This window comes from Pteropus vampyrus, unplaced genomic scaffold (assembly GCF_000151845.1).
Source record: "Pteropus vampyrus isolate Shadow unplaced genomic scaffold, Pvam_2.0 Scaffold1, whole genome shotgun sequence".
NCBI lineage: Eukaryota > Metazoa > Chordata > Mammalia > Chiroptera > Pteropodidae > Pteropus > Pteropus vampyrus.
The window spans coordinates 13,445,887-13,470,661 of NW_011888782.1; the positions used below are offsets into that span (position 1 = coordinate 13,445,887).

A 24,775-nucleotide genomic window follows, 5' to 3' on the forward strand; every position below is an offset into this window, starting at 1 on the left:
ACAGTGTTCTGGAGTGAGCCACTCAGAAGAACTACTTTACTCTTATTTGAAACTCAAAGAAACTACCTTTTCCCAGGCCACAGATGAAAGCAAGGGAAATTACTAGAGCAGACAAAGCAAAGCAAGTATAGAAACCTAGAGGCCACATTGCATAGTGGTAAACAAGCCTATATCCCTCTGTTGGCCTTCTGGTATTTGTGGATTTCCTAGAGCATAGGACCTTAATTTTTATTTATGATGACTCAAATGAAAAGGCAAACCATTTACTTTAAAAGCTACTGAAATATACAATCTAAAGTTATTTTATAATTTTGATTAGAATGAGAGGGGCTAACTTCAATTTTATGTGGAAAATTTATGTAGATGTCACTTTCCCTATAGGTGCTAGATAAGTTATATATTGTAAGTAAGTTCATCTCTATTACATCAAAAACAAACTATTCATCATAGCTTTCAGGATATCCTTGCCTATCCACTCGAGTCTGCTTTTCCAACTGGTTCATCTGCCTCAGTTGTTGTCTTGCTTGCTCATTTGTGCCTCTGCTGATATTATTTTGTTAAGTAACAACCCAAAGATTTTCTACCTTGTAAGATCTATCTTCTCCAAGTAGCCTTTCTGGATAAGATCATTACTTTATTTTCACATAATTCAGTCCTTTAATTCTCTAAGTCTGAATTTCCCTCTATTTTGATTTTCTAATGTTTCACATAGGTATGTCCCTGTTCTACTTATGAATTAGGTTCCATTTTGGTAGGACCTGTTTCCTTTGAGAGATGTAAATTTTATTTTAGCTAATAGAGGATCAAGAGGAAGGAATAGGTGGCCTTTTTGTTGTTAGCTATGTTCTCTTCATTTTTTTGAGTTACTGTGCTGAATTGGATTATCATAAAAATCTAAAGATTAAAGGAAGTTTCAAGAGAAGCCCTTTGAAGCAAGTATATAAGCTACAGAGATGGGCCATTCTCTCATTTCTCTTTGAATCTAACCAGAACAGAGATGATCACAAACTGTACATTTAAAAAAATTACAGCTGGGTAAAAACAAATTTTGGTTAATATCTTTTTTAGAGCCTTACACATCATTTAATTAGTACTTTAAACACGAAGACTATCAACCACTGACTTTGGAGCATATCTGTTTGATAGCTACCTTATGGTTTAGATGGAAAAGCATTTTCTCCGCTCAAAAAAGGTGGTTTAACAAGACAAATGCCAGTGCTCGCTTCGGCAGCACATATACTAAAAGAAAAGACAAATATATGTCATATGAATCAAATTAGCAACTAACAATTAGTACCTGACCTTGGAATATATAGGCAAGGACAAAATTTCACATCCACTTCAATTTCAAACAAAAATAATTTAATTAAACGATTTCTTGGCATTGTTCAAAACATTAATCAAGACATTATCCCACACAACTTATTTTCTTTACAAAGTAAAATTTCAAATCTTGGTTTTAAAAGGCAAACCATTAAGCTACGTTAGAGATTAGACATAATATACTCTGCAGCCACATGAGAAATAGTTTCTACTGCTTTGATATTACACAGGTAGTTGCTTCTCTCAGCTGAAGCCTGGAGTCTTGTGTTTGTTTTATGCATATTGTGTTTCTGTTACTTGGCAGGAGATTCTGCTCCCCTGAGTCTGCCATGTTCATTGGTCAGAATAAATTCCAGCATCTGACACCAATTCCATTAATCACAGACAAGCTTGAATAAGTGAGTAAGATAATAGAAAGACAAAAATATCTGGTGAACGAAGAACATTGTTTATGTATGTATGCTATTCAGTTAATATAGAAGAGATTTGAGATATTCCTTTGAGTTCAAGGTATTTGAAACTGTCTATCAAAAAGGATAAAGTCCTCTTCCATGAAACACTATCTCAGGCAAAACATGTAAGAATTAATACATTACTAATTATTTTTAATACTGCAACCTTGGAGAATTTAGGTAAGTTTCCATGTGACACTATCCTTGTTATTTACTTGTTTACAAATGAAAGGCTACTTAGAATCAAAGAGTTTGGGGACATTTCATGATTGTACTATATCAATACAGCACAGAATTTGGTTTCTAGAATTAAAATTCCCAATTAAACTAATTAGAAATCACTCTGAGTAAAATGTTGTATTTCAAAACAAAGTTTAACAATTTATAAGCTGCTCTATATAACAAGGTGTAGACTCTTTGAAGAAAATGACTTTTATACAGTTTCACACACATTTAGATTTTCATTATGGACCACTGAAGGGACAGATTAGACTGAAACTGTTATGATGCTCTTTCTACTTCTACTTGGATGATGTAAGATTTTAATAGTTTATTCATACACCATGTAGATTTTCAACTATTTCATCACTTTTCCATTAGGACTTGAGGGATGTAACACGACAAAGTTGGCGTCAATGATCAGGTTACTTCAAGTCTTAAAATTCAAATTGCAATTCTAAGTTTTATCAACACTGTGATTAAAAAAATGATTTTAAATCTTAAACTTTGAAACAATGGCGTAGAGAGATGGAATAACCTACATACTATTATTCCACTATTTTTCATATCTTTATGCACTAAAAGGTCAATAGAAATATAACCTATTCACACTGCATTTGCTCCTTTATGTAACTTAAGGTAACTTATACGATTTTTCTCTGATATTAATGGCCTCTATTTTTAATAACTATTTAGACATTTCACACATTTTGTAAAACCATGTGTAAAAACTTTCAATACCATTCTTTATGTGAGGCAGAAATTTACCATGATTATCAAAGGTAGAATTGTCTTTTTCAAACACCTTAAGTTTATTTATTTATTAGTAGCATATATCTGATTCTTAGCCAGACTATGAAGCTCGAGGGTTGCTCTCATATTGGAAAAATCAACTACATAATGTGGTACAGTATGTGCAAACGTGTATACTGAAGAACTCTGCAAAAGTTTAATTAAAACACTTTAAATAATTTCTCAAGAGAACAGTAGGAGATACAGCAACCTCATGACCAGATCATGAATCTCTTCGGAATTAATTCTTATAAAGGCAGTTTTGATTATGTTGATCCAAGTAATGCAGTGGTGGCAGGTTAGGTAAAAGCAAAGTTTTATTTTTAGTTTCCCCAAATGCTGTGTCATTCGATTTAGGAGGGCTTGGGAATACCCAAGAATTATCTTCCAGAGAATTTCTGCCAAAAGAGTTGTGTTCCTGAAAGTTTGTACCATCATGAGGAATGGGTTGCTTGTTATCTGTCCATGATTGGAGAATCGCTTTCTCTGATAAAGCCTTTATATCTCCCGGCAAAGGGGAAGACGTGCTATGACAAAGAGTTTTGCCATCTGGTGACAGAGGGGGATGTCTTTTGTACGCTGCAGTAAAGTTTGTCAAGTGCAGTTTTGTGCTGTCTTTCTCAAGGTCTTCCATGCATCCTACTGGGGTGCAGGCTAAAAAGAAAGCACAGGCCAAATGTCAGTTGTCATGGCATTTATGATCATACAATATATTTAGAACTGGAAATAACATTTCCAAGTTAATGTGATCATTGGATCACTGTGATTTGAAAAACAGATAACAAATCATGAGTTCTAATCCTGGATTAGCTATTTATTGACATTGTGACTTTAAGTAAGTCACTTCACTGCTCCAGGACACTTCTCTCATCTGCAAAATGGACAGAGCATAGTAATCCTGTCCCTCCTGTATCATTGAGCTATTAAAGATGAAGAAGTTAATATTTTTAAAAGCTGGAGACCAATAAAGTTAAAATACAAATAAAGATCCTGTTCTTGGCTCTTAACATGGCTAGAGAAGGCTTGCAGCCTATTTAATTCAGTAGAGACTAAGAAAGCTGTTCTTAAGTTTTGGTAATTTTTTTGTTAAATGTAATATTCCTTTACTTTTCAAATCTTTTTTTCCATAGGTGATCCAAAAGTAATTTTTTTCAGAAATAATTATATTATGAATAAATGAGACCCAAATAATATATATTCAAAGGCTTTATGGATAAAACAGTTTAAAAGCTAGAAAATAATCCTGTTTCTTATAGAATACATATAATGGTAAATATAAATTCTGCTATGGTCACAGTGTAGGTGAAGTAAAAAAATAGCAAAAAAAAAAAATTGTCTGTAGTACACATGTAATGGCTTAGAAAACAAACTGCTCTAAGCTATTATTTAGCCACAGCCAACACAGTGGTTGTATGATCTTTCCTTCACCCTATAATTCAGCCAGGGCAGAAAAGATAAATTTATTTAAGTCCATGAAAGATGCCAACTGTAACAAGGCTTGAGTCTATGTAGGTTTAGAAGAAATAAATTGAACCACATTATAAAATAAGCCTTTTTTCTTGGGCGGAGGTATAAGAGTTTGAAAGAATTGGAAGTAACAGTGCTCAGCTTCTGGACAAGGGTAATATGTAGGCCCGGAAGAGGTGATCTAGTCTCATCTCTGTCCACTCCTCAAAGCAATGAGTTTTTTTTTTTAAGTGAGGAATGGGGGCCTCAAGCCTGTCACTGTCATAGGGAATATTCTAGAAAACTTATGGTTCAAAGCACTAAAAGACTTAGCACTTACCAGCTCAGAAGGGACATAAAAATGAGCCAATATTAAATGTGGAAGGAGCATTTCTCCTTTATTATTATTTGGAAGTGATATTTATTATATAAACAAAGAGCCACACTGAAAACTCACTGCAAAATTACTCTGTAAGTCCTTTTTAGAAGTCTTATTTCTACCATCAACTTAAGAGTTGCCTTATAGGTAACCCTGGCCAATGGAAAACTCAAGGACAAAATGAACCATAAATTAAGTTAGGGCCTGCCAAAGCACCACATTATTTTGCCTGATTCATAAATAACTAACTCTCTAGAAACTGAAAGGAATTCTGAATTTAGTTTTCCTTCTCATTATGCAACATTTTCCCCCATTGGTGTACACTCCTGAGAACTATTTATAAAATACAGTTCTCTTGAACCCTTTTGAGGGACAATCTGAGGTGCAAACAATTTTAAATTGGATGGTGATTATTTTTTAATAAAAAGTCACATCTCATTACTTTAAAAAAGTAAATTTTAGGGCTTTCAAATTTATATTACACAACTTTTTAGAACTACAACTATTATCTAACAAAAGGAAAAATGCACTGATTTTTCTTTGAGGTATAAAAATAGCTTTGAGGTATAAAAATTGGCAAAGTAACCACCACTAGTTAACACAAAACTCAAAAAGTTTAGTGAGCCACACAGTTAAATATGAAAGGCAAAACAATGAAAATTTTTGTTTGGTTGAAAAGGATAAGAAGAGAGCACCTAGTATCTTTTCTAAACAATGTAGCCTTTATGAAAAGAAAAATTAAGTTTACAAAAAATGAAAACCACCAAATAATGAATCAAAGCGACTTTTTTCAAAACGATTTAAAGAGCTAGGTCTTTGGTGTATTCTGTAATGAAAAATAGCTTTTGGTGTCTTTTTTTTTTTTTTAAATATATGAAGTAGTTGTGGTAAAAGGTCAACTAGAGCAAACTTAACACCTCAGCCTTATACACATAAGCAACACTTGGCTGAGAAAAAAGCCACAAGGGGAAAAGAATACAGTACTGAAGAAAAAACACATCAGCAACACCTTTATGTGTGAAGTTGACCAGTATGAGACCGAAGCCAAAGCAGAGAATGGGTAGGCTGTGAACATACTATATATACTTTGGCTTATCAAACTCATTTGATGAGATTTTGATAAGATATGATAGCTAGTTGCTCTTCAAGCAGTTTAGCTGGAATTAGTGGTTTCCGGCAAACATTGACTTGCCTTTCTTGATTGCAGTTGGGGTTTTCAGTTTTCTTAGTAGTTCAGCTTGTACTTGAGTCACCAGATGTAAATTAGACATTTCTCTCTTCAGTTCCCAGTATGCATTTTGCATATTGTCACTGAAATACAAGATTTTATTTAAGAAAAGTTAATGGTTTTTATTCTCTTTATTGTCAGAGAACAAAATTGTCTGCATTTCTGCTCAAATTAGTTTTGAGAAAACATAAATTAAAACATCCTCATTAAATAATTTAAAGATATTTAATAAAGGCATTGTAACAGGTGAAAAGATCTCATTCATAACAACACTGACCTAATTTCTAGCAATTAACTGAACTATACTAAACAGAAGAGTATTATAAAAACAAGTCTAACCAATGAGAGTTTCTTATAGTTCTGATGTCAGAACGGAGATTTAATTATAGTCTACAGTGCAGTGATGTTGATTCATTTAATAGTAAGGAGTATGTTCTTCATTTGCACATCTGATCAAGACCAAAGTGATATTCATTCATGTATGGGTTTTAAATTTGTATTTACTATGTGATTATTCTGTTTTGATGTTGTGAATTGAAATGCTGTATCAATGGCTGAATGTATACCCAAGCCCCATTAAAATAAAATTTAGGTTTCATGTATTCCATTCTTTTATGTTTGACTGGGCTGTCTCATATTGTTGGTTCTAAACCAATGTGACATGACAGCATAAGACATGAAGAGCCAGATGATTTCCTGGTAAGTGAAAAGAAGCTAGAGAGAGAAGATTATATAAAACAGAAATAAAACTTCACAAATGCCTCTCATTTTTATGATTAAAGACTTGTTTTAGTCTGTATTTTACCTCAGTTATTTTAAGTCTATATTTTACCTCAGTTATTTGAGAAATTGTTATTTTAAACCTAATTTTTATAAGTTTCATCTTCCATTAAACATTCTTCTATGGATACTCATGATTTTCTTTCTTTTTAGGTTCTTAACTGCCAACTAAATAAATGGAAATCTTCAACATATATTCTTTCTTGTACTAGAGTACATAAAATTTTTACTTTAAGAAACAAGTGATCTCATAATGTTCACATGACCGTTATTGCCTTTTAAAAGATATTAGTGTAATTTTAGTAATAATGAAATCAAATTAAACAAACATGTCACTTCCCACTTCAATTTTTGTCTAGCCATAAACAAAAACCTTTAAAAAAAAATCCTTTAAGGATAACACTCTTGATATCTAAATCTAATATCCTATTCTAATTAGGGAAGCAACAGATATATTAAAAAACAATTATTTTGACTTGTGTTAGGTTACATACATTTTTCTCAAAATTTCCCATTCTACTCAGACTATAATTCTTCCAATAAAGGCAGCAGAGTAAACTTTATATTGCTTCAAGAAAAATCTACTTGTTCTAGTCTGTTATAAACATCACTTGTTAACCAGTAGTCTATTAAAAATCACAGGGCTCTTTGCAGGTTTTTGATAGGTGTGAAATAATTCACAAAAATTAGTTAACCACCTCTACTTCACCAGTAAACATCTGAGATGTGTGCTACAATGAATGTTTCACATAGTAGCCTGTCTTAAGTGTGAAGAGAGTTGTTGGTTCCTTGGTACAATTCTGGGCACTCAGTATGCTTTCCAGAGAGTTATTCACTTTTACACAGCAGTAAGTATAAACACTGTTTATGTACCAATTCACGCAGTCAGTCATGATATGAATAATACAGCTTAAAAATAATTCAGCAGTAAGTATAAACACTGTTTATGTACCAATTCATGCAGTCAGTCATGATTTGAGTAATACAGCTTAAAAATAATTTTATTATTGGCATGAGATGGTAAATCAGTATCTGACTTGGAGAAAAGAAAAGCAAATACTTAAGACTATCTAGATACTGGAATATCAAATACATTTAATCATTCAAAATAGCTAAGCATGTAAAATAAAAAATTATAGAGGTGTTAAAAGCAGTGTCTAATACACATTTCCCAATTCAGTTTAATGAAGACTGCTTATAAATCAGGTTAAACTAAAAACTAGGCCACCAAGTTTAACATACATTTAGTCTTTTTCTTTTGCAGTTATGTCACCTGAATTGAAAACTACAGATATAAAAATCTAAAATTATTACTAAGTATAAGCTCTCCCTCTTGTGGATAACAAAGTAATGGCAGTCACTTTACACTTCACAATATTAAAGTGCTATGGTCTTCAAAGTGTGTTAAAAATTTATTTTTAATTCTATATATTTAAATAAAATGTTTAAATCATTACTTGAGACTGGAAAAGGCAAGCTGTCATCCACAAATCTTTAAAAGAGCTCTAACTAACCTTTACTTCTCTAGTATATTTGAGATTGTATAAATTGTACCCCACTCCTTCCCAGCTGGGGGTGTGAACATAGTTAAGTTTTGCTTTAAAATGTCATACAAGCAAAACGCTAGTAATATAGATGGTTGTCTATATAACTTATAAAATTTAGTCTTTCTGAATCTTAAATGTAATGAAAACTGTTTATCTACACCTCAAGAAGGGGGTAGATGTTCTACTTACAAAGTAAAACTGTAAAACCTCAGTTTTCTTGACACTACAGATATTCAACTTATACTGAAATGAATATTCCTTGTATAAGAAAATTCTACTTGAGTTTTTTACTTTAGCCATACATATTTTTCTTTAGCTTTTGAAATTTTACTGAGTTATTATATCCCCAGAAGAACTATAATAAAATTATGGGATAGTCTTAGCCAAGAGCTAGAGACTTAGAAATGTCTATTTTTGACAACTGCGATTCCCCGAAACAAGTGTCTTTCATACATTTTTGACTCTAAGATACAGCAAGCAATCACTTTACACTGCAACCCAATAAAAACAAGTTATGAGAAACCACACCCCTTATTATACGTACATTATATTCTGGTATGTTCTATAGTTATGTCTCATTTTATTGTGCTTTGCTTTATTGCACTTCACAGAAACTGGTTTTTACAAATTGAATGTAAGCCCCTCCCTCAACCAGCAAAAAGATTACAACTCGCAGAAGGCTGAGATGATGTTTAGCATTTTTTAGCAATAGTTTTTAAATTAAGGTATGTATACTGTTTTTTTTTTTTTAGATGATTGCTATTGTACACTTATTACAGTATGGTGTAAACATAACTTTTATATGCATTGGGAAACCAAACAATTTGTGTGACTTGCTTTATTGTGATATCTACTTTATTGCAGTGGTCTGGACCAACCCTGCAATATCTCCAATGTATGCCTGTATTGTTTTATTCTTTACTTTTAAAATGCCTGTCTTGCATTTTAACTCACAAAATTTCATGAACACTAAGGGAACATAGCTCAGTTTAAAAAACACTAACCTAATCCATATTTTCTGAACCGAGGATTTACATTTTAGGAAGTTCTATAATGTAAGTTTACCGTATACCTAGATCAAGTTTAAGTACGGAGGGCAACAATCTAAAACTAACACTAGAACAGTACACTGGCAGGACTTTGGCCAAATTTCTGATAGTAGGGCTGCTATTGTTACATGATGCAGCATACAATGAGTACCAGATAAAAGGCCACCAGTAATTAAAAGGTTTATTCTGTGTTAGGGAAGCAATACACTACCTCAATTGCCTGGCAATATAAAGGAAGAAATAGAAAAAAGGAGTGTTTCAAAAAGGAATTTTCCAAGTAACTGAAAAACAATCTTTAAAAAATCTAAACTTCTAATGGTTTTATAGAAACATTCCAATGAACTTTTCCCCTTCTATAGTAAATTTATCATCTGGTCTGCTAAAAGTGGATGAGGTAACTTACAACGATTAATAAAATATAGAACAATAAACGAGAAATAGGTATAAATGATAAGGCAAAAGTAAAACAAGATAATATGCAGTTAATAACAAAAAATGCATGTTTACCAAGGTAAGCTACAAATCTGGGTTTTAGTTTTCTAGTTGTTAACTAGAAGAGGGAAACCTAATCAGTTTTGTAATCAAAATTGCTTACATAAGATAAATGCGAAACAATATGCAAAGAAACACAAGTGTAATTGAGTACTAGGGAGCGAGATAGCTTTGACAAAGAAGATAACTTTGAAAAATAATTTACATGGACAATGTACTAGACACATTGTTTAAAAAAAAGGGAGGGGGTGGGGACTTCCTTACTGTAAATTTAGTAGAAAACAAGGCATAATTGAAGTACTGTTAGAATAGCAGAGCTGAGTAGTTGCAACATAGACTGTATGGCCCAGAAAGCCTAGAATACTTACTGCTGTCCTGTTACAGAAAAAGTCTGCCTATCCCTGGATCTAATGGAGTGCATGGTATTCAAATTGTTTTCCCTAATTGGTCATTTCTCCCAAAGGCATGAATTCACATTATTTGCTTTATTTTAGGTCAGTAAACTTTGGAAGCCAAATGATTAATAGTGAAGTCAAATCAGTATTCTTCACTGGATGGAAGTATCCATAAAGAGAGGGGATGCTAACATAGCAGAAACAAAAATTAGCAGGTAATTTAAAACACAGTACTTAAGGTTACTTAAGTGAACAGACAGCAATGCCAAGAAAAAGTTCTCTTAAAATTCGTTCATGTTATACCAAAGACTAAGGCTGTCCAAGTTTATCCTTAAAACAAAATGATATTACTATATATGGAAATGCATAATTCTTCATGTACAGAATCAGGATTTATCACAGAATACTTTCACACAGCTAACTCTCTAAAATCCAATCTAAAATATTAACGAATGTTAAAAAATTGTTTTAAGGTATCACGATATGCACCTTTCTGCTACTCCAGTTCAAGCCTATTGTTAAACAACAGTTAAATGTTTTTTATATGTTGTGATCAGAGATCACATGCCAGACAGTATCCATTTGTTTTTAAGATTAAATCAACAGATATCTAGGTGGTCCCTAGCCAAAGTGGCCTATGAAAGAAGAATATATTATTTTTGAATGCTGAAGAATGTTCATACCTTGAAATGCTTAGTCTTTGGAAATCTCTGCTCTGCAGACTGTCTTCCTGAGATAGATCCTGTCATTTGTTTAAAAAAAAAGTTTAAAAATTATAATTGTTACATTTTATTTATTCTCAGTACTTCGTTATTACCAGAGATATGCTTTGGATATATAGAATACATCTATAACTGTACAGCATAAAACTAGGTTTTATATTCAATTTTAATGAATTACCTCCAAACCTATATTTCTAAATCACTGCCAATTATTTAAAGTCATTAATGTTTTAGTTTAAAAAATAAAATTGCTCTCATGTAAAAGAACTTGAAGTCTTACAAAATATATTTCTGAAGACATGAATCCGAAGTCTGTATTTAAAAAAGGGTAACAAATAACAAATTAATATTTATTCAAGATAGAACTGAATGAATTCCATGAGAAAATGGAAATTTTATTGGTATTCCACTTTTTGGTATTATTACAAAAAAGTACCCAATTTAACAGGTTGCTGCTTAAAAAGATCAGCATAAATTTCCTCCTTCAACATAGATAAGAAAATGATTTGGCAAGGGCTTCATAAAGTGCCTTATATACTTTTAAGTTTTAGTAGTATAGGTTATAAATGACAAACTATAGAAGATATTAAAATAAAAGGTAGACTTAATATGTTTAAGAACTCTAACACACTTGTTTGCAATGCACTCTTATTTAAGGGTGCAGATACTCAGTTGGCAGAAGTAGCCAGCCAGTATAAACTAAGAGAATGAAATTTAATTTTACAATTTCTTATTTACATATTTAATATGTTTTAAAGTGGACATTAAAAAGCTGCATAAGGACTTCGTAAGTACTCTGAACTTCGGAGAATAAATTATTAAAATGTTTTCTGTTATAGGTTTTAAAGCATTTTTGGATCTCTGTTCAGAAAATACTAGCTAAATTCTGTAACAAGCTGCATCTTAGGGAGCCCCACAGAGAGGAGAAACAGAAGTGGCCCACAAGTCAAGGGACCACTAACAAAGCACATGGCCATAGACATTTTTCTTCCTTGTTCTTCATAAGAAATGAAGCCATCAGATCAAGGTCACTTTTAGTTTCTTGGTATCACTGATTACAAATATATATGTAAATTAGTGTATATTTAAACATATGTACAATGGAAATGGTCCTCACTTTTTAAAGCCAATGATGTATTTTTAAAAATCTGACAGTTTGGGTTAGGAAAGTATTTTTCCAGCTACCACCTAATAATTCAGAAAATCTAATGTAAACCAGCATTAAGCACAAAAGAATTATCTCTAACATTCAAAGACCCAGTTCTGGGCCCAGTATCAGTTTGCTATGTTCTAAAGGAAGTAACGGATCTGTTTCCTAACAGGTGCCATATGATATGGTTGTTTCCCATAAACGGGCCCATTGCTACAAAATCTTAGAAAACAGTGCTCAAGTTAAACAGATTCCTATACGATAAGTCTTCTCAGAACCTTCAGTACACTACAGTACATTGTGAATCAGCTATTATCAAGTATCTTAGACACCTATACCAACTCCATTTTACTGATCCAATGTTTCCTATACTTCTTTGGTAGTGGTGTCTGTTTTTCTCAAAGGATCAACTATTCTGGATATAAAGGGCTAGAATATTGGGGGATACAGAAAGTGAAGGGCCCGTAGTGGAACTGACTCTGGAACTCACTAATCAACTGAGTTCAATAAGTACTTTAAAAAACTAAAATAAACACTATTATGATCCATGTAGGATGCTATTTCACTTCAGAAGTTGTTAACATGTTTCATAGAGAGTATCATAAAAATATTTGTGAATATGGCTACAGCAGATATATACAAGATCATCAATGTGAACATAAACTGCTCTGCTTGGCCTGCTCTTTGGTTTCTCTGCTGACACTGACACGGATCAGCACCTTTGAAACAGATTTAAACGTACACATTCACAACATCAACATTTCAACTTGGAAGCCTTGATGATTTATGCATTTCGCTTTCTTTTCCTGGTTCATTTCCTTATATTGTGAGCATTTTTTACTCTAATTGGTCTCCGCACCCCCCATTCCTATGAAGGTGGGAACCATGAAGTAAACTTTTTAAATATACCCCCCCACATCTTACCTTCAACTCTAAGATTTTTAGTCTGATTCAATTTCATCAAGTTTTGAAAAGTGATTTCTAAGTTTCTTTTACCTTCAAAAGTCTGTTTTTATGATTAAAAATGAATTAAACTAAAAGCAAATTTATCCCCTAGCACCATCTAGTGGAAAACAGTAATAAGAACTGAACTATAACTCTCCTCTCACACACATGCACGCATGCACACATGCTCTACTTTTCTGGGTAACCCTAAAGTTTTTTGAAAAGCATTCATGTATTGAATGTAGTAGACACTATGCTAACTGCTTTATGTTATCTAATCTAACTTTCATGAAAAAATAGGTATTTAATGTCTACTTTATAAAAAAGTAGTTAATAAGCAATACCATAATTATGAGCCAAGTTATTATTCCATGGTACTGCTTCCTACTCTATAAGGAAGTGACCATTATGTATAAAAGCTGTCAAATTATTTCAAGTAAACTGACAATTTATGATTCAGAGCTTCAAGGTGCAAATCTTTACTTGCAAGCACATCTTTTTTTAAAAAGCTTCTTAAGGAATATTGGCAACTGGGCTGAGGATAAAAAGAAATGGTAGAGAAGCAGGGGAGTGTGAGAGTAATGCACCAAATGCAAAGTATTAGACTTCTGAAAATTAATGGACTCTGTAAAGTCTTTTTTAAGAATTATAAAAATCAAGTTCTCTCTTGTGGTGTCTAAATTAGTCAAATTATTAAGGTAAATGAAATTTAAAACCTGAGTTCTCTTTAAACTTTACAGAGAAAAAGTGACCTAAAGAAAATGAAGGGAAGGGAGTTTGAAAGAACAGCTTTAATAAATTAGTAAATAAGCTTTTTGAAAATTAGTTCTAAATAAAAATATTATATAATTCTAGGATTATGCTAAAAGTATACAGTATTTCAAATTTCAACAAAAATAGGGAAGTTAAAGTGAATTTTTCAGAGAAAGTAACTAACTAGCTACAATATGTGAACTCTATAATAGCTATAAATCATACATATAAAACACAGAATACTAAATTTCTCAATTTAATAATTCTGCAATACCGTTTGTTTGGCTTTTTGGAGCTCTACTTTGAGATCGTTACACTCTTTCCTCATCAGTTCCAGTTCTTGTTCCAAACCATGGATCTTCAGGTCACAGCTCAACTTTTCTACCTCCCAGTTTGATGAAGGTGGATTTAAATTCCTTATCACTACAAAAAAGATGGACATTAAAATTGTTATTTCTGCCTTCTATATTGGTTGCAATTCCAAAAAGGTTACGCTAGTAAAATGCAGATAATAGAAAAACTAATATAAAACATTCATGGTCAATAGTTTTTTAAAATATTGTAATTAGTTTCAAAGATCTATGCTAATGAGAATAAGAAATCTAGCAGTCTTGTTTTGGAATGTTATCAATCACTACATCCCTGGTTTTCTGTTTAGGTTAAAGTATAAACTGGTCAGTCTGGAACTTTAAATGATACAATACTAATCAAGCATATGGTAAAATTGTAGACAGATCAATAATCTATGTAAGTCAAGGTTAAGACAGTGATTAAAAACTAAATGAAGTGAGTCAAGTGAGGCTCACACAGCTAATCTATCTAGTCCCTTCAGAGTGTAAAGTTTGACCATCAAGCCTACAACATATCAAAACAATTTTATGCATAAACATTCCACTGTAGACACTCAGGATACTGACTTATCCTTGACTTAGTTCCCTATTCTCTACCTAGAAAAAGCCCCAACCAGCTACTATAAGAGATCTTATCTCAATCTCCTATCAAAAAGTCTCTCAGAGGCCTACTTTTCAGCTTGTCTCATCAGAATGTTTATGTCAACAGGCTAATAATCATATTCTCCCAGACAAAACTTTTCACTCTAGCAAATCATCTGCACATTTTAATAACCTTCAGAAATTAAAAAAAAAAGTTAATTGTAATTATTCTATGACAATGTGTCTAACAGGAGGCAAAAGTTCAATAGGAAGGAAAAGCCAAGACAGCAGTAGGCAAGAGGTTTTGACCAGGGTGGGGTTCTACTCCTTTCTATGTCATCACAAACTAGTGCTGAATAAAAACCACTTTTTTCTAGGAAAAGTGCAATTTATATTTAAGGAAAAGTTAAAAGGAGTTGATACTTTGTGAAAGCAGAATACAGATATTAATAGAAGCCTAAAAGTTAAAAAATAAGTTAAAGCTTAAGCATACAGATATAGAAAATTGATCATGGATGTAACACATGAATTTATAACTAGTAAGTGGCATACCTTGCTGAGTTTCCACCTCTGTCCTTAGCTGGAGGAGTTCTACTTCTTTAGACTGTAGTTGTTCATTCAATACTTTCAAAGATTCAGAGTTGTCTTTATTCTAGTTACGTAAAGAAAATGCCAAATTACATTCAATAAAATGTATAGGTTGGCATTATAAATTATTTTCAGGCAAATGTTGAAAAAACTGATTCTAGCTTCTAAAAGCAAGGTGAGAGAATGAACTGTTTTTCACTAATCTCTCTTTTTTCATTTTTTAAATTAGAACATATTATTCACTGTTTTGTTTTGTTTTTTTTTTTTTTTTTGAAACACAGTGACAAATTCTACCTATCATGATTTTTCAGAACAAGTTAGTGGTGGTGGATGTATTTAAGTACCAAACATCATTATATACTAAGTATTTATTTTGTACAGAAAAAATTTGCAAAGTATCACTATTAAAAATTTCTATTTTTGCCTTGAGCATATAAATTTTCAATTTTTTACTGTAAATATTTCTATTTCTAATTTTAACTTTGAATGAGAAAGCTCATTTGCAATATACAGATTATCATTCTTTTATTATTACTTTTTCAATTATAGTTGACATTCAATATTATTTTATATTAGTTTCAGGTACATAGCATAGTGGTTAGACATTTATGTAATTTCAGAAGTGATCCCCTGATAAGTCTAGCACCCATCTGGCACCGTACATAATTACAATATCATTGACTATACTCCATGTTTTATTTTACATGCCCATGACTATTCTTTAACTGCCAATTTGTATTTCTTAATCCCTTCACTTTTTTTCACCCAGCTCCTCAATCCTCCTCCCATCTGGCAACCATCAGTTTGCTCTCTGTAGATATTCTTTTCAAACCAACTTACCATTTTATCCAATTTGTTCTTCAAATTATCTCTGTCAATGCAAACCTCTCGATATGCATGATAGGCCTTATTTACTTGTTCTCGTCCCACCGAACTTGTTTCTTCATCTAATCGAGCTCCTAAAAGCTAATGGTGTAAAATCAGAAGAGAAAGCTTAAGAGGGTATTCTACATTAAAAAATAAGTCAGTCTTCTGATGGCTCCACATCTTAATCATTATAATACAGAGATAAAGCCTGTGCTATAATTAACTGAACATTTCATTTCCACACAATCTTGATTAAGACAGCAAAACAGTACAGAATATTTTTAAAAGTCTTCTATTTTATGCTTTTACTTGATCACTATTTTATACTTTGTAGTATCTGTTTTATAACATATTAATTCATTATACTAAAACTAGTACATCAATTCTTTTATAGTGTTTAGGTGTTTTCCAAGCCAGTAGTATTTAATTTCCATTATCAGAAAAAGTATGAAGTTAAGGTGTACTTGACTTTTAAGGAATAGATGGGTTAATTCATTAAGGTCTATATTATTCCAGAATAGGAATTAATAGGAATGTTGGTAACAAAGTACAGAAATATTTCCCATTAATATACCAAATCACATTTTTCTTCTGAAATTTAAAATACACACAGCTACGAGCTCCAAAATATTACCTTTCTCAAGATAAATACAAAGAAATTATGATTTATTTTTATAACTGACTCCCCTTTTATTCTCCCAAATGAATTAAACTCTACCAAGCTCCATCCTCAAGTTTTCATAACAAGATAATTCATTTCCTTGGCTGCTAAGAATCCATTTCCTCCCCGCCCCCATAGAAGCTGCTGTTTGTAAAATATGAATATGCTGATCTGATCTGAAGAAACAAACTAAGTTAAAACTTTAAAACTCAAAAATAAATAGATGAGTGAGGACGATTTTCTCAATATACAAAGCCACGTAGATGTGATGATTATAAATGAATCAACTACCTTATATATTCTACAACATTTAAGAATGTCAGATTTGTTCATGAAAAAGATAGAGGATATTATATATCAGTTAAAAAGCATTATTCTATTATATGTGTTCTAAAGCAAAAGAGAATGCTGAGGTAAAGAATATGTAAGTCCTGGTGAAGACATTAATAAACACATTAGAACATATTCCAGGAGCTTCTATCTTCTTGACACTTAATATCCTTTGTTGGCATAACTTTTGCACAGATTTTAAAATCCTGAAAAAATACATAAAGTTATGAAGGTAAGGCAATCTAAAAAAAGAGGTAAGAAAAATATTTGGCATATGCTCCAAGTTGCTAAACCTATTCTACAAATATTCGTCCAGCACATAATATGTAAAACACAGTACGATGGTATAATGCCCACAGTTTTGAGATTGGCAGTAGGTTATCCTTGGAAATAGAGTACAACCATGGAAGACAGGATAAAAAAATATTTAAATTTTCAAATATTCTGAATTATTTTTTAAGTTATAAAACATAATGAAGGTAACAATTACCTTTTCTTCCAAAAATCTTACTCTTTTCTTTAAGAAAGAGTTCTCTTTCTCTGAATCCTTAAGCCGCTTTTTAATGTCTTCATATGCAGTGACAAGGGCAAAATGTGAAGCAACAGATTCATCTCCTGAATATATTGAGACTGGAGTCACTGTATCTCTCCTATGGGCTTTTTCATGATTCAGAATGCAGATATCATCTTCTACCAGTGTATCCATGACAGCTATTTAAAAGAATACAAATATTAAATACAAATGTCTCGTTGAATAAGTGAACAAAAAAAAAACATATTTAGAATAATGTGAATATAGAGTCAATGTTTAAAAACTGCTACTTCTTTTAGAGATAGTATAGTATATAGTATATGGTTAAGAGCATAAACTCTAGAACCAGACTATATCACAGTTTGATCCAAGCTCTACTACTTAGTGTCTGTGTGACTTTGGACAAGGTGCTTATCCTCTCTGCCTAAGTTTCTTTATTTATAAAATATAAGAAATAATAGCAACTACTTCATAGTGTTCTTAAGAATATTAAATGAGTTGATGTCTATAAAGCATTTAAAACTATAATCTAAGCTACTACTAAGTTTTATAAAAAGTTGTGAAATGCCATTTTCAATCAAAAGCTAAAAAAATTTTAAACTCTTTATACCCATGTATTTATTCCTCATTAACATTTCCACTCTTAGATATAAGTAGCAAGTTTTATAGCTTCCCAAATTATAAAATTTCAAAAAACTACTTTAAGTATAATTCATTACAACATATTATTATAGATGTTTTAATGCATACTCCACTATATTCTTTCATACCAGTAACTGATTATATTTGTTGTACATTCACAATAGAAGACAAAGCAATTAACATTTGAGTGTCCGCTATGTCCCAGTACGATGTACTACATTCTCTTAACATCATCTTATTTAAATTCATCCACACAATTCTATGAAGTAGGCATCAACTACATTTGATTGGAAGGGACAGGAAGGGTAAAGTAACTTGCCCAAGTAAAAGCTTATAGAACGTTAGCTCTGTGAGGGCAGAAGTTATATCTGTTTTGCTTATCACTGTGTGAAAGATGCTCAATAAATACTGGTTATTGAATGAAGAATAGATAGAGTAGGATTCAAATTAAACTCTGAGTCCAAAACCTAAGAGAAGCCAGTTCCTTCATTAGTTAGTGAACAGTATACTTGCTCTGTACATCTACTTTTGAACAGATTTACAGCTGATTACAGTACGGAATCCATGTTTCATTATGCCTGCTTTTCTCCACAACTTCTGATCTCCCTCCCTGTATCAATCACTGCCTGTAAAATTTGTTTGCTTTATATTTCAGATAACATGAAAACTATGGAAAGGTATTGTGTTTTTCTGGGTCTTGTTTTCTATCACTGTTTTTTGCTTTCCTGATTTTATAACTGAAAGCTTCCAATTGCTTTCAACTAAAGTCAGAGTTTGGAGTGTCTAGCGATTTGTTTATATTTAGGATTATAGGAAAGGCAGGCAAAAATAAATGTGTATACTACCAAGTCAGAGAAGGTAGAACTGTCATTCAGTCAATCTTCACCAACACTGATTTAAAAATTTCTAATCATAATCATATAGGACAACTACTCTTAAGCTAGAATCTTTCTCAGTTTATCAATGAAGTCCAAAAAAAAAAAAACAAGAAAGGACTAGGCTACCTACAATATCCCCCAAAAGTGGCAGATCCTCATAACCATAATTAATTCCTGCTGCTTCTGGTTCAAGTTGCACTTTCTCCTAATGATGGAAAAAAAAGTTTAAGTGTTCTTACTCTAAAGTTTACTCTTTCCTCTGCATTCAATGCTATTGCAAAATAACAGCAAACATCATTCCAATCATGCTGCTGCTAGCTGAACTACTCATATTTTCCTTTCTAAAAGTAAAATATATATTATCCCCATATTGCAAACTGCAAGTAGTATAGGTATCTCCATATAAGACACACACGCACGTAATATCTTAAAAGAATAAGTAAAATAAGAGTACATAGCTACCTTACTAGGATGCAGTCTACTTTACGGACAGGTAAAATTGTGCCCATCTTAGACATCTGATTTATAATCTCTTAATATACAATCAAATGGGTAGAATTTGTTCAACTGAATTTTTTTTTCCCTAAAGACAGCTGAAAAACAGGAAATAAGCATAAACTGCTCTACACAGTCAAAACAAATGCCCCACAATTTGTGCACTTTAAGCTAATACATTTGAAACAATGCAGAATGCTATGGAGATTAAGGGAGGGATAGAAAGAGTGGTTTTCGAAGAAGGTACCACAAAAGATCAAATGACTTTTAACGCTGTACTCTTTAGATGAAGGAGGTTATTTTCATTGAACTTACTGTACTTAAACCTTAACAGTTTGCTAACTTCCAACAGAAGGAACAAGTTCAAAGTCCTGAAAGACTGTGGGGAGAAAGGCAATGGCAAGAGGTAAAATTGGAAAAACAGAATGGAGACAAACTGAGGTGGTCCTTTAAGACAGGGAGACGACTACAGAATTTGGTCTTTATCCTGTGGAATTTCAGTCAGGCTATGACATGATTCAAAAAATGTGAAGAATACTTATAAAACATTTCTAAAATATATTCATAACCGTATGAGTTACTTAGTATTGTGCTAAGTGTTTAAGAAATGTTATCCCATTTAATTTTCGTGACTAAACTATGAGGTAGAAAATCTTATTACATCCATTTCACAGATAACTGGGACCTGGAAAGGTTATGAAGCTTAGCCAAGACCAGATAATTAGTAAGTACTACAAGCACGTGGATTTCTGAACCTGACTATTAGTATTTTTCCCTCTCCAATGAAACTTTTACGCACTTAAATTAATGGTTTTTAAATACCTTAGATAGAAGAGGATATACTGATGTAACCATGTCACATTTTATATAGTATGATAACTAGTCAATTTTAGGACAAAATGAATGGTCAGCTTGGCTTATAGTTATATATATTGCCTATTTTTTATAAATCACATAAAGTTGCATATGATGGTCTCTATAAGAAAACATTTGTATAAAGTAATCTTTCAATTTTTATACCATTATTCTATATATATTTATTCTACATACTATAAACATGACTTGGAATGCACTGGAAAACAGCATGAAAATTGCTTAGCTGTCCTAAAAATTAAAGGATATGAATCAACAGCAAGATGAAGAGATACACAGGGTGAAATCCTGAAAAAAGGAGCTTCTGTTCTCCTGGATTTAGGGGCTGGCACAGTGGCACATGGATGTGTTCTGGTTTACCAACCAGTAAGCTCTCTGAACCCTCTCCTGTTTGGGTTTTTATGGAGGCTTCATTACATATACATAAGATTAAATCATTGACAACTGATTCACCCTCCAGCCCCTCTTGACTACACCCAGATCTGTGAGACTGAAAGTTCTAAACCTCTAATCACATGGGTGGTTCCTCTGGGAACCAGCCACCATTCTTGCTTGGGTGCTGTCCAAAAGTTACCTCATTAACATAAACCCAGTCCTGGTATAAAGGGGCTTGTTATAAATAACAAAACACCCATTTCACTTTTACATCTCTGAAGTGATTTCAGGAACTGCAAAGAGACCAAATATGACAAAAGATTCTGCCATAGCTCTTATACCTCAGGAAATTCCAAGGGTTTTGGGAGCTTTGAGCCAAGGAACCATGGATGAAAACCAAATAGGAACCATAGATTTTAACCAAATATATATAAGAAATACATTTTGGTTATTTCTTATAAATCATAATATTGCAGTGATAATGTAGAAAGAAGGGCACAATTTGCCAGATAAGTTGGGTAGAAAAGAGAACAGTAGCTCCTGAGGCTAGGAAAGAGACATAAAGAAAAACAAAGATTCAAACATTAATCACAATTCTACTTAAATTTCAGTCTTCACTACAATCAGCATTGAGAGGATCCTCAGTTGAGATATGTTATATATGCTGGGGTGTGATACACTAGAAAACACAGAAATACCCTATGACATTGGACTAGTCATTTTTTAATGAATAAATATGACTTTTATCATATTTCATCATCATATCTACCATTTATCGATCACATACCATATGCCCGGCACTAGTGCTTCCACATTTATTTTTCTACATCTTAATATGTAATATTATCCTAATTTATAAACAAAGACTTAGAAAAATTAAGTACCTTACTTACGGCTACATAAGTAATCAGTGACAAATCGGAGATGTGAAACCAGATAAACTGTCTACCAAATCTGTGTTCCTAATATAATATTCTGAAAAGCAACATAACATGGATTCCGATTTTCCCCAAAAGAATCCTGATAAGGCAGAGCTCAGTGGTAGAAAGAACCTTGGTCCAAGATTCAGAAACCCAGATTTAAGTGTATAATCTGACAATTTATCATTGATTAGTTTACCTCTCCAGATCTAAATTTTCCTAGCTTTAAAATGACAGAGTTGGACTACATCACTCAGATGCTGCCTTCCTAAATTGTAAAGCAAAATTTTAATCTGAATACAGAATGGCAACCTAGAGATAGAAGAGAATTCACATTTTGCCAGGAAGTGAATAAAAGGTAGATAGTGTATACATTACCTAAAGTTCATACCAAACTTGGCTGGAAAACTTGACTAGAAACCACCACAGATAAAACTGAGGCTCAAAGGGATGAGGTAAATTTCCCTATCCACTGCACTGGCAGTAAGTGATAGTCTAAATCAAGACCTATTTGGTATGCTCTTTCCTCTTTTACACTGCCTCTTGAACTGACTTGGAATTTGTCACCTTTCTACCTCTGAAAAGCCAGAATGTCCCTGTACCCACTTCATACAGTCAAGATACTAAGGAGCAAGAACTAAGTTTTATGGAGGCAAACAAACCAACGTTACTGCTCTCTCCATATTTTTAATGAAATAATTATAGCCTAACTATAAAGGGATCATCAAGTGCCTTCAAGATATTGTCACTCTATGTACCTCAACAGTCAAATGTCCTAAAATTCATTGAGTGCCCCAAAATGTACTTAGCATCAAATACATAGTATGAAGAACTTCATTTTCATTTGTATAATTCTGAGTTATCATGAAGCATTAGTCCAGAAATCAGTTTGTATGGCCAGGGAATCATAAGTCTTTCAGGGTTACTACAGGTATGAAGAACAATCTACTTCCTTTCATTCCTTCATAAATAAATACATTTCAATGCAACTGAGCACTTATATACATTTACTAGGATTAACAATAATTATTCCCTAAGAGTGACAACACAGCTATACTTTAATCTGGAATATTAGTACCACAAAGAAGGAAAAAAGTTACATTGGCTCTTGTTATTTCATGGATTATGAAAAACTTCATAACATTTTATTTAACAATTGTGATGACATTATGTGTTGGTAATTAATATTTACCGTGTGTTTATGTCAGGCAATATACTTTGGCTTTTAGAGCAATTATCTCATTTGTTCTTTATAACAATTCATTAAATCTACATTAAGACCTCTGAGGTGGGAAGAATTTCCTCATATTGCCGGGAAAGCAACTAAGACAGGCAAACACTAGAAAGCAGGGGAGTCAGGAATGAAAATCAGCTAGTTGACTCCAGAAGCAGTTGCCTCTTAGAAACTATGCTTTGGTAGCTTGGAGAGTAAGCCTTACAACCATTTTAGAAATAGGGAAAATGAAGAGATTTAATCTCTTATCCTGTGTCAAGTGAATAAAGAGAAGTCAGCACTCAGTTAATGTTCTGACTTAACCCAGTGCATTTCCCATTGCACTACAATGTCTTTAATATTAAAGTGTTTTAAATATTAAAAACATTTTGTATACAACTTCCTATCTTACGAACAATATTGCATTAAAATTTTGTAATAACCCTGTGAAGGATGCACGATTCTTAATTTACAAATGATGTAGTGAGTGATCACAACAGTTTGGGAAATTAGATATGGCGCGTTTAGAAACTAATTTAAATTAGACCACGAGGCCTTGTCAATCCAATTTAAAATTAAAACAATAAAGAGAAAGCGTCTTCTATGTTTAAGAGGCAAGGGTCAATTTCAATCTTAATATGTCGCTGTCTTTTATCATCTTAGCATATTTCCAACGCCATATCCTGGGGCAATTTATGTTTTCATTGGTATCACAGTTTTCATGAGTATTTTATCTTACTTGCGAGTATTTGAGTTCCCTGTTTGTAAGGACGGGGTCTTAGCCTACCTTACATGTAGTTGTCACTCAACAGAAGATCGAAAACCATACTAAATATACAGGTTAGACTGGAGAAACGACGAATACCTTACTGTACAGAGGGTTTATGTCCACTGCTCGGTTACACCAGGCAGTACCGTCTTAGCCACATTTTCCTCCCGTTTCAGATATAAATGCAGTCTCAATGAATGAAATAAAACTGAAGGCGCACTAGTAAATCAGAATACAGACAGAAAGGAATAAACAGAGCGAAAGAGCAAGAAGGGCCTGGAACAGCTAGGGTGCGAGGAGGATAGGCATAAGGGCTGCGCAGGGATGGGCCGCTCCCTAGTCAAAGGAGGGGGCCCTGGTTTGTGAGAGAAAATGACGTGTCTCTTCGGAACAGCAACAGCAGCGGCGGTTGGTCCTGGCACTGCCCGCGCCCCTAACCCGGCCAAAACGAGTCACTCACCCCGAAGACAGGCTACGTAGGGCCGCCGAGTTTCGATTTCCCAGTGTTTGGAAACGAACCGAAAACAAACCGGGTCGCCAGGGGTCACCACGGGCTTCCGGTTTCCTCGAAGACACCGCCGCTTCCCCAGCGAAGGCAGCCGCTCCGGGTACACCGCGGAAGGATTCCCATTTCTTTTGACTCGGCTGCGCCAGGATTGGCGCGGCCCTGCCCGTTCGCTGGAACTCCGGAGGTTCTGGAAGGAGTGGCAAGCCGAGACAGGAGAGGCCGAGCTGGAGGCCGAGCTGGAGCCCGGAGAAGGCCCGTTACCCAGCAACACGCGCGCGAGACCCAGGCCTGCAGGCGCTGGCCTCCTCAGCGTCGCACACCGCGGAGGGGAAATGCTGTCGAGGGGGACTGGAAGAGAGGACGAGCAGCATGCAACCGGAAAACGGGCAGACGCCGTCCGCAGTCTCGGCGCTGGGGCTGTGTTAACATACCGGAACTCAGACGCGAGGGACCTGGGAGGGAGCTGGTGATTTGAGGGGCAGGAGAAGGTGGGCGCGCTGTACTACATGTCCCGTGAGTC

General features: G+C 33.5%; 2 protein-coding genes across 5 annotated transcripts in view; one reads left to right on the forward strand and one right to left on the reverse strand.

The window, feature by feature from the left end:
* Positions 1-1,340: 1,340 nt before the first annotated feature.
* AZI2 (5-azacytidine induced 2) lies at positions 1,341-24,694 on the reverse strand. Of its 4 annotated transcripts, none has more exons than XM_011359798.2 (9): positions 24,208-24,694; positions 19,233-19,307; positions 17,541-17,761; positions 16,033-16,158; positions 15,157-15,256; positions 13,947-14,095; positions 10,786-10,844; positions 5,804-5,922; positions 1,341-3,440 (listed from the first exon to the last, which is right to left on the reverse strand). In XM_011359798.2, exons 3-9 carry the CDS (start codon positions 17,754-17,756, stop codon positions 3,028-3,030), a joined length of 1,182 nt encoding a protein of 393 aa, XP_011358100.1. In that variant the 5' UTR covers positions 17,757-17,761; positions 19,233-19,307; positions 24,208-24,694; the 3' UTR covers positions 1,341-3,027. The 4 variants fall into 4 exon arrangements, with proteins under 4 accessions (XP_011358100.1, XP_023388627.1, XP_011358024.1 ...); XM_023532859.1 differs by lacking the exon at positions 24,208-24,694 and adding an exon at positions 23,844-24,131; XM_011359722.2 differs by lacking the exon at positions 19,233-19,307.
* Positions 24,619-24,775, forward strand: part of ZCWPW2 (zinc finger CW-type and PWWP domain containing 2) — a 108,289-nt gene continuing 108,132 nt past the window's right edge. The window contains exon 1 of the mRNA XM_011359602.2: positions 24,619-24,743. The gene's annotated coding sequence lies outside the window, so the exon portion shown is untranslated. The remainder of the gene's footprint in view (positions 24,744-24,775) is intronic.

Coding starts and splice junctions, on each gene's coding strand:
- AZI2 (XM_011359722.2), bottom strand. CDS start 17,756: ATGGATACACTGGTAGAAGATGATATCTGCATTCTGAATCATGAAAAA. Junction 15,257..16,032: donor AGAACAAATTGGATAAAATG/GTAAGTTGGTTT, acceptor TTACGTAACTAG/AATAAAGACAACTCTGAATC. Junction 14,096..15,156: donor AGAGGTGGAAACTCAGCAAG/GTATGCCACTTA, acceptor TCTTTTTTGTAG/TGATAAGGAATTTAAATCCA.